The 10,413-nt window shown below is 42.4% G+C and overlaps 1 protein-coding gene and 1 long non-coding RNA gene across 2 annotated transcripts in view; one reads left to right on the top strand and one right to left on the bottom strand.

Annotated features, from left to right (window-relative positions):
* Nucleotides 1-204: 204 nt before the first annotated feature.
* Nucleotides 205-3,793, bottom strand: LOC148184709 (uncharacterized). Its single transcript, XR_015772094.1, has 3 exons — nt 3,656-3,793; nt 2,417-2,471; nt 205-492 (listed from the first exon to the last, which is right to left on the bottom strand). It is a non-coding gene; the product is annotated as an uncharacterized LOC148184709 (long non-coding RNA).
* Nucleotides 3,794-9,729: 5,936 nt separating this feature from the next.
* The window catches only part of ADAM17 (ADAM metallopeptidase domain 17), a 36,706-nt gene continuing 36,022 nt past the window's right edge, over nt 9,730-10,413 (top strand). Inside the window, exon 1 of the mRNA XM_005521872.3 lies at nt 9,730-9,946. Within this exon, the coding sequence (XP_005521929.1) occupies nt 9,850-9,946 (97 nt within the window). The 5' untranslated portion in view covers nt 9,730-9,849. The remainder of the gene's footprint in view (nt 9,947-10,413) is intronic.

Below are 10,413 nucleotides of genomic sequence, written 5' to 3'. Positions count from 1 at the left end.
TAGAATTTTAATAACAGAGTACAATAAATTTTCAGAGTTGACTACACTCCAGTGGTCCAAACTGTTTGAAGACTCTTGACGTAGTCTGACATTTATGATTACAGTATTACCAAAGTGCTCTAAGCTGCCTTACGATGGCAGAGCTGTGTTACCAGAGCGATGTAAGCTACAGCTCAATGAATAACACAGCCAGCATATTTGCTGAGGGCAGGTCTTTCGAGGCTCTTTACTACCACTCCACAGATTATACTTCCAACCAAACCACTGCAGGTGGCCAGGAGAAGGATGAAGAGGCTGCACAGGTATAGAAGGGAACATGCCTTCTAGCAGCACTGTCCTGCAGCAGAAGTGTCCCTTGGAAGTGCCTCTCTGTCTTCTTGCTGTGTGTCCTATATCAGATCTGGCTGGTGAGCACATCCCAGAGCAGTGTAATTGGGCAGGGCTGGGAGTGGCGATTCTGAGTCACATTTCAAGCACGCGGAACTGAAAGCCCTGCAGTGGAGTGAAATGAGGCACCATGAAAATAAGACATCAAAGGCATATAAATAAGAAGACATATTAAAAAAAAATGTTGAAATCTCAGCTGATGGGCAGGTGACTTGAATCACACACAGGTCTTAAGCAGTTCAAATGCAGCTCTTTCACCAAAGCTCCATCATGAGGACGGGCAGTGTGGGTCACCTGAACCCTGACTGTTGGATGAAGTGAGCCAGTGCTGCCCCCGAGCCTGACATCAGTAGGCTGTCTACAAGTCCAATACACGTGCAGGCCCATTTTGTAGTGGTGAACTGTTGTCCCACATGCAGGCTGCACATAGAGGTTTCCTTTTCTTTATGGAAACAGGTGCTATGTGTGAATTCTGGTCACAAGAAGATTTTGACAGTGTTCATAGACCCAAGACATTTGGTGAACTTATCTTTGTAAAGAACTGATTTAAAAATAAATCCTCTTGGTCTCACTCGCATACTCAGGAGAACTATTTTGTCTGAGAAAGAACTGTGAGGACTTGGATCCAGATCTCCTGCTCAGTGCAAGCACTTACACCTATTCTAAGTGTGAAGTACTTGCTAGCCTGGAGCAGCAATGCTTCACACTTACATTGCTCAGATATCAGTGAGTTGACAGGGTCAAAAATAAGGAGAATGAAACCTCTGAACAAGTTGATAGCTTGCAGACACTAAGGACTGCAGCAACTCAGCAAAAAGCTGCCTGCATTCCTCCAGTTCTGGGGTGAATGGGTTCATTCAATCAGTGGCACAATTTAGAGCAACTGCCCTGTCCTTCTGCTGCAAAGTCACCAGGTCACTACATGAGATCCTCTTGTCCTGGTCTTTCCCCTCTGTTGAAGCTTTAAGATGGTACCCAGAGGAGCATTAAGGCAGGCACACAACTACTCATTTTACAGAAGGAGAATTGCTGCAACATCCCATCACTGTGATTTTTTCAAGAGCATCTGATTCTGCAGGAGGCTCAAGACTCCAGTTCTTACTGTGGAACCCAAGGAAAATGCAAGGTTTTATTTGGTTGGCACAGGCATCTCTTTTCAAGCAACTCTCGATGATACCTCATTCACAAGTGTGGTCTACACTACACTACACTACACTACAGCTCTAAGTACTACAGCTCTATTCCTCTATTAGGAATAGCAAGCAAAATCTAATGCTACATTCCATGTATTCCATGAATTACTCTGTATTTGAGGTATTGCCCAAACAACCCTAGAAGGCACAAACCCATTCCAGTGCAGCCTTTTTCTAGCCCACTCTTTTTCTGTTTCTTTGTAATGGAGATAGTACAGAATTCAATACATTAATTTTCCATAGCATGTCAAAATATCCACTTATACTTAAATCCCATATTGTCAACCTAGTTTGCATAGGAAAAAGAAACAGGAGTACCACCTTTCAACTCCCATGCACAAGAATAAATCTCACTTGTGAAGCCACCAAATACTGATTTCAGTATTTCACCAAATACTAAGAGTTTCATTTGTCTTCTTCATACAGTTCTAAGCCTAAATAGGAACTCTTCATATGTATATAAAGACATAGTACATATACACACAAAACATGTGGAAGCAAAGCAGTCTGCACAAGGTAGAATGCCAGTAGATCTTTCCAAACCCAAGCATATGCAAATTCAATCAGTTAAATATTTTGGGGTGTTCTGTTTTGTTTTTTTACTATGGTAGGTGTCCAGTTGTCCAGCTGCCAGGTTTTGCTTAGGCTGCTGGAGTATACTGGCAGTCAGTTCCCTCTGAATCTCAAACACCAAAATAGTACAGCTGGAGACTGGCCCACATTTCATCACTTTCCACAAGGTCCACATTTGCTGCTTTTATATTAACAATACTCCTGGAATAATGTCTGGTCCTAATGTCTGATCCAAAATACTGCCCAGAAGAAACATATTTTACCTTGTACTTAGATTCTCTTTTTTTCTATTAAATTTTACATCAAAGAAGCTTTTTCCTAGGAGAGAAAAGAGAATCAATAAAAATTTCTGATGTCCTCTGAAGAGCAGGAATTGATATCAGAGATGTTAACTTCCACCAGTGTCTGTGACAGCTGTTGGGTGGGTAAGAGAAATTACCAGGATATACATTAAATCATCAGGATGTATTTTAGAACCAGAATATAAAAAAACGTGGGAATTTGACATTAGGTTCAATTCTTCTTTTTTAGAGTTTTTTGGTTTGTTTGCTTGGTTTTTTTTTTACTGTAGCCATGAGTGTTACCAAACAATTGCACTGATGAAAAGAAAATCTGATAGCAAATAAACAAAGCCAAAAAATGGATTCTTTAAGCTTAAAAGGAAGTACATTGCTCTGTGGCATTCACACATATTTATAAATGTGATCAAGCAGAAGAGAATGTGTCTCTCCATTACACATTGCAAGGTCTCTTCAGGCCAAATTTTGTCAAGTGTGCTCAGTGAAACCTGAAGCCACAGACCTGTTAACATTGATGTTAACAGAACAGTCTAAATTACAAAAAGTGATTAAGGATGAGTTTTAAAACTGCATCTTGCTTCCATTTAAAGCAGTGTCACAGCTCTTGTTCTCTGAACAGGGCTGATATGCTTGTGAAAGTATGAACCATCTTGTCAGAGTGTATCCACAGATGTCTGTAAAGGTGAGAAAGGCATGTGTGAAACTACTCAAGAAATCATAAAGTTAAGTGGTTTATATTCATCATCCTGCTGTGAAACACTAAAAATCTCTGGAAATTTCCTGAATGGCTTTGCCATTGACATCTGGTGAATCTTAAATATGTGTGTCCAGTTGTAAGATAGTAGTAAGCTTGAAATATGGAAAGGTGTTTTGTGTTCCTCTTAAGATCCCTAACAGGACAAAAGCAACCTGTCAGATGGCAGAAGTATCTTCATTATTTATACATAAACATGTGCCACCTTTCCTAAAAACTGGAAAGGAAGAGATGGAAGACTGGCAGCACCATCTCCTGGCAGATAAAAGAAATAGGGACCACTTTGTGTCAGAATGTAGGGCCAAGTAATTTCTTTGTGGATTTTAAAAGGGCTGTAGCAGGAAGGAACTTCACAAGAGTATATTCCCTCCCATGGGAGATTAACTCTGATATGCTTCAGGGAAGAAAACCATTATGTGTTATTATAATTATAGAGAACATATGCTCACAATAATGAAGAACAAATTCAGGTTGCTTCTGCCTTTAAAAAGCTCTCTCATGTTGGTATCTTCTTTCCTTTGTGATGCAGTAATAGCAGATTTCCAAACTAGCACAGCAGGTAAGTCAGTCCAGTTGCAGCATATTTGTGTAGTTCTGGAAGACCACAGAAGACCATAGAAGTGACTCAAACTTAGAAAATATTGGAATATGTATATTTCAAGAGTAGTAGCCAAATTTCTGTCTTGCTGAGTAGGTAGGGGAAATGTTGGGAAATGTACTATAAATTCCTGGATCACTAATGTGGACTGCTATTTTACATATTTTGAAAGTGACAATAGGCCAAACAGCGCTAAGTAAGGGTGAGGCCTTCAAAGTAATGAAACGCTGTATGGGAAAGAAAAACATCCATGGAGATAAAAGAGGAGACCAAGTCAGATGACATGGTGAAAGACAGACATGGAAGGGAACAGAGGAGAAAAAAGAAGTACAGAAGAGAGGAATTACAGAAACCTCAGAACTGATATACCACAGGAGTCCAGATCTCATTTATCAGCAAGAGGGAGAAGACAATTTCAGCAATCAGGCCAAAGTATACTAGTCTTCTGCCTCCTTATCTCTTTCAGACCTGTTCTTGCTGTTAGATCCCCTGTTCCATGGTAAGAAATAAAACCCTCCTTGTGTGACATAAACACAGATGATGTTCTGCTGTTGGGTTTTTTTTCCTGTGTTTTGGAGGTCATTTCACTTTGAGAAACTCCCATGTGCTCTTAAAGAGGTGGTTTTTTTCTTTCTGCAAATGATCATGAAAGTAGAAGAGATTTATGAAGTTATTCGTTACATCCTCTTCCCAAAGTATGAACACCTCCTATAAGTCACTGCACATCCCAGGACTTTGCCCAGCATAGATTCAAAAGCCACATGTAATATTGGTTTCAATAATTCCCACGGGAAAATATGCAGTTTTATGAAACCTGCTTCTCCCACATGGGTGGGGAGGAGCTCTGCTTATCTCTTTAGCTCAGAACCAAGATCAGGACTTTTTCCTCAGGGGATCATTTACTCTTAAAACATTCACAAAACAAAGGTAATTCACCATCTTCCTCCAGGGCATGCCACAGAATCCATCTTCCTTTCCAAACAAACTACTAAACAGTGTATTTTATGAATCACTCTGGGTAGTGAATTTACCTCTTTTCTCTTAAAGGAACCCTTCTTGTGAACTGGGTCAGTTACCCAGCTAGCTGCCACTCCACATCTCCAGCTTTTATTATTAACACAGGGAAATACATTCACTGCCTGTATATATTAAATTATTTTGTTTCTTTTTTTTTATTCAGTGTGCTGTACTTGTACTATTCTTCACCAACACACTACGTGCTGTTTCCCATTAATTTCTAATCATATCCTATGTATTTAGCATATCCTTGTTTAGTTCCTACTCATGTTAATAAAATGGCTCAAATTCCTTACTGTGAGAAGGAAAGAATGCATTAATACTGAGTGTTAACAATTAACACTCCAAAAGTAGTCTTGTACTGGACACAGATGATATATTTGTATAGACAAATTAAGATTTAAAAAAAAAAAAAAACACACTCAGGCCATTAAGCTAACCTACTGATACCAAATCAATTATTGTTATTAATGTGGAATAAACAATATTGCTATATCAGTGACAATTTTCATAATAACTATATACTGTTATGCTATTATTAAATTGCAATAGTCTAAACACTTTAATCTCCAACAACTCCACAACTCCATTGTGATGGGCTCTGTCAAAACCAAAATCACAGTTCTATAACCCTTAAAATATTTACAGGTAATCAACTTTTATTATTAAAGCGTCCTTGTGAGATAAGAAATAAATGGAAGACAAAAACCTAGTCAGTGGGAAAATTCAAATGATAAGAGAAAAAGAAACCTGGCTTTCTGTATCTTCCTTCACATCTCACAAAATAGTGAGAAATAGGGTAGTCCATCCATCGATAAAAAATATTAATCTGTACTGGGACCTCTGAAGTCCAATACGTGATCTGGAAATTGGGATAAATAGTTCATAGACAGAACAATGCCATTCCAAAAAGTTCCATCTAAACTTGATTCTAAGATTTGTAGAAAGAGCCTGCAATATTAAATCATGTCTGATAAAATGACAAATGAAAATTGGTGTTTATAAATGTTATATGTAACATTCACCAAATACTTACAATGATGAGCACTTGTTTAGTTGTTAATCTGAAAAGACATCTTAGAAAGCTGGTGAAGTATCATCTACCTGAAACTTCAACTCTGTACTTAGTAGAGGTCAAGAATTATGGAAAGTCGCTAGAATCAAGACATGGGTAGAGGAAAAATATTTATTACGTACTTCAGAATGGCTGTACTATATCAAAAAACCCCATAAAACCACAAACCCAAAAGCCAAAAGCCAGAAAGAGGTTTAGATTAAGCACAAACATGGATTAATCACACAGAAGGGAAGGCTAACCAAAATAAGACATTTCATTTGGAAAAAAAAACAACAACCAAACCTGTAACTAGAGGTTATGGTAGATTTCATGAATGATATCAAAGGAAAGAGTTATAAAATGCATAAAACCCAATAATAAATAATTTTCAAGAGGATCTGAAATAATCTAAGTGTACCAAGTGTCAGAAGCTAAAACCCACCAACCAAACTGGTTGCAAAACCAGTACTGATAGATGATAAAGCCATGGTGGAAAACCTAAAAGAACCTCCTATGTTCCTCTGCTGGAACACTTAACCATTGGTCTTAAATCTGATCTGTTTCAAATGGAGATGCTGACTTATAAAGTTCATTACACAAGACAGTGACAAATTCTCAACAGATACTGTTCACCCAGGAAACTCAGGGATTCAGTAACTCTTACAGTGCAGTGAAATTCCAAATGTGGTACTTTGCTTAAAACTTTCTTGGCATCTAAGTGGTTTGTATCAAATGTTACATTATTTTCTTTTAATTGTTTCTAAGAGAAGGCTGGAGAACTAGTAACCATTAAAAGTGGCACCTATTCTGCACAGACTAGTACAACTATAATTAGTGCATATGTGGGGAGATGTGATTTACCAGGGAAAGGTCAACAAGGGCTTTGTCAACATTGTTCTTGCCAAGAGAAGTCTTGCCTTAAACTCAGATTGAAGTCATTTGAATGTGTCAACAGGCACTTCGATAAGAGGGATTGCAGAAATAGTTTGCTGAGATTCCTGAAAGGCTTTCAAGACTTTCCTGCTAAAGGTTCTTAAGGAGACTAAACAACCACAGGATAAGAGAGAAGATCCCAGCATGGATTGAAATGAAGTTAAAAGACTATGGTCAGTTTTCACAATGCAAAGAAGTCACTATTGCACCTTTGCATCTCTGTGCTTATTCAGAAATAATCTTAGTAAGGAGTGACAAGACAAAGATTGCTGAAGATATAGTGTTATTCATGAAAGAAGAGACAGGGTGTGGCTGAGAATTGCAGAAAGACCTTCCTCTATTCAGGGTTCATACATCCCCGCTTACGCTCCAGCATATGGGGGATACATTTGCTCTAGCACAGGACTCAACAGAGACCCCTAAACTCTTCTAAAGCCTCACTCAGACCCTCTGTGTCTATCTGGAATAGCACTGGACACCCTCTCCAGTGGGCAACTGAATAGAGTCCTCAGTGCCCGGCAGGAAAAAGACAGATGATCATGAAGACAGACAGATGTACAGCCATGCACACGGGAAAAAAACCAGTCCTACATCATGTGTGGAATAATGCTGTCTGAACTGACCACTACATGTCAGGAGATGTGAGAGCTGAGAATTTTAATGTTATTTGTAGAACAATGCCAGCTCAGTGGAGATCAACAGCACACTGAATATTAGAAATATTCAGAAGCAATACTGAAAACAAGGCAGAGAATATTGTTATGCCACTTTATAAATGTACTGTATGCCACTGTCATGAACAACATAAGCAGTTCCAGTCCCACCATCACAAAGAGGAATAACAGAAATGATAAAGTTCATAGAATAGCAACAAACACTTCCTTGGAAAGAAGGAGATTTCACTTGGACTTATCAGTCTGAAAGAGAAGCCTTACCAGACTGGAAGGGGATTTCATCGAGGCTCTGAAGAAGTAACTGGCATAGAGAAGGCAAAATTGATGTACTGTACTTTCCCAAGAAAGAAGCAGGGCTGCGTCATCACATGGTATCACAAAATGGCAAGTTGAAAGCAAGGAAAGTGGCTGTTCATACATACAGTGACATTGTGGAACTTCCAGCCACCAGATGACATGGATGCTGCAAGTTTACAAGCAATAGGTCACAGAAATCAGAGAAATCGCAGAAATCACAGCATGGATAATGTTGGAAGGGACCACAGTGGAGCATCTGGTCCAACTTCCCTGCTTAAGCAGGCCTATTCAAGAGCATATAGCACAGGATTGTATCCTAGTGGTTCTGGAATATCTCCAGTGAGGGAGACTTGACAGCTTCCCTGGACAATCTCTTCCAGTGCTCAGTCACTCCCATAGTAAAAAAATCCTTCCTCATGTTCAGGTGGCACTTCTGAGCATCAAATCAACTGAACAAATGTATGGAGGAGATATGGTAAGGGCTGCTAAGACACAACTTCTGATTTCAGGAGTCACCAGATGCAAATTCTTGTAAGTTCAAAGCAGACCCACTGGAAGTTTCTCCTGAAGTTTCATCTCTTGTAATCTTCTCATCTTTAGAGATGAAAGTGGGAAAGACAGTCTTGGTTTAAGTGATGTATCTGCCTTTATGGTGCTATGAAAAATTGAAAAGAGTAATTTTATTGATGCTTTTTAAGTACCTCAGGTTAACTAATGAGCAGCACAGCTTAAGCAGGATGGGAAATGGGGACATTTTTTCTCCATTTTTACCAAGTACATCACTTGCAATCATCTTTGCTGGAGGCATCTGCAAAAAGGTAACAGATTCACCTAATTCTGGAGAACATTAACCAGAGCACTACAGCACATCTGTAACACAAGTACATTTTCTGTGCTTTTATCTCAATAAGGCATGCTCTTTGGGAACAGTTGAGTCATGGACCCATCACTTATTATTTGTACCAAGTGCCACAATCCTCACTTATGCTAAGGAAACTACACAAAACCTTATAAAGTCAGTGAGTACAGTCACTCACGTAGGCTGGGGAGAAGCAGCAAACACAGCTGTGAGTGGCATCGCTGAGCATGCAAGATCTGAGAGCATCACGATCCTGCCCACGCAGGTCCACACCGAGCACTGTCCCCAGAGAGGGGCTGCAGAGCCCACAGCCTTCTCCCTTTCCAGGGGTCTGTCCCCATCCTGGGAAGGCTGTGAGGGGGCTGTGGTGAGGATGTCCCAGTTTCGCAAGTGCTCTCAGCAGGAAGAGCAGAATTGCTAGCAGGTAGAAGGAAGTGATCCTGCCCCTCTACTCAGCCCTGGTGAGGTTCAGGTGAGGACACACCTGGACTGCTGTGTCCAGTTCTGGGCTCCTCAGTACAAGAGAAGCATGGAGTTCCTGGAAAGGGTCCAGCTACAAAGATGAGCAAGGGACTGAAGCACCTCTCCTATGAGGAAAAGCTGAGAGAGTTGGGCTGTTCAGCCACAAGAGATGACTGAGAAGGGACCTCATCAATGTATTTCAGAATTTGGAGAGAGGATGTCAAGAGAATGGAGCCAGACTCCTCTTGGTGGTGCCAAGCAATAAGTCAAAATGCAACGGGCAGAAATGGATGCTCAGGAAGTTCCCCCTGAACACGAGGAAGAACGTTACTGTGCATGTGACCAAGCAGTGGAACAGATTGTCCAGAGGCTGTATTGTCTCCCTCGAGTACCTCAAGAACCGTCTGGATGAAATCCTGTGCCATGTGGTCCAGGGTGACCCTGCAGGAGCAGAGAGGCTGGACCAGACACGCCATTGCGGCCCCTTGCACGCTCTCCACCCCGCGGCTCCACGAAGGCAGCACCCGCCGCCTCACGCCCTCACAGCGGAGCAGGCACCTCCCTCCGCACCGCCCCCCCTAAGATGGCGGCCCCGCCCGCCCCACAATGCCCCGCGCGCAGCCGCCGCGCTTCCGGGTGCGGGCCCAGGAGGGCGGCGGGCCCGGCACGGCGGGCGGAGGGCGAAGCTGCCCCGAGCGGATGCGAACGAGCGGGCGCGCAGTGCCGGAGGAGGTTGCGCCCGGACCATGAGGCTTCGACTGTGGCTGGTCCCGGCCCTGGTGCTGCTGTGGGGGCCGGGCGGGCTGGAGGCGCTGGGGCACCCGCAGCGCCCGCAGCGCTACGGTGAGGGCAGGGCGCGACCACGGCAGCCGCGGAGGGGAGGGAAGGGAAGGGAGAAGGAGGGAGAGACCACTGCGACAGGACGGGGGGAGGCGCGGCACCCCCAGGGTTCGCGATGGGTGATGTGTGGGGCGGGCAGATCTCCCCTTTTGCTGAAGGCATCGCTGATGTTTGGGGCTCCTGCTTTCTGCGGGGATTCGGGGAGACACCATTGTCTTCATGCTCGAGGTCTGCTGAAGAGTTTTCCTCACAGGAGTTTGGGTTCTGTTAAAGCGGGATAATCCCAGAATAGGAAGGGACTGCAGTGGGTCGTTTGGTCCAGTCTCCATGCTCCTGAAGGGTCGTCCTGGATCACGTTCCACAGCATTGCATCCAGGCGGTTCTGGAATATCTCCAGTGAGAGAAGCTGCCCAGCCTCACTGGGCAAAATCATATAAATGGCTTCCCTTCATAGTTCTGTTTGGAGAGTC

Source organism: Pseudopodoces humilis, chromosome 3 (genome assembly GCF_049639895.1).
Source record: "Pseudopodoces humilis isolate 2021_Gansu_Grassland_sample_001 chromosome 3, ASM4963989v1, whole genome shotgun sequence".
Lineage (NCBI taxonomy): Eukaryota > Metazoa > Chordata > Aves > Passeriformes > Paridae > Pseudopodoces > Pseudopodoces humilis.
This window is presented reverse-complemented; position numbering and strand designations above follow the sequence as displayed.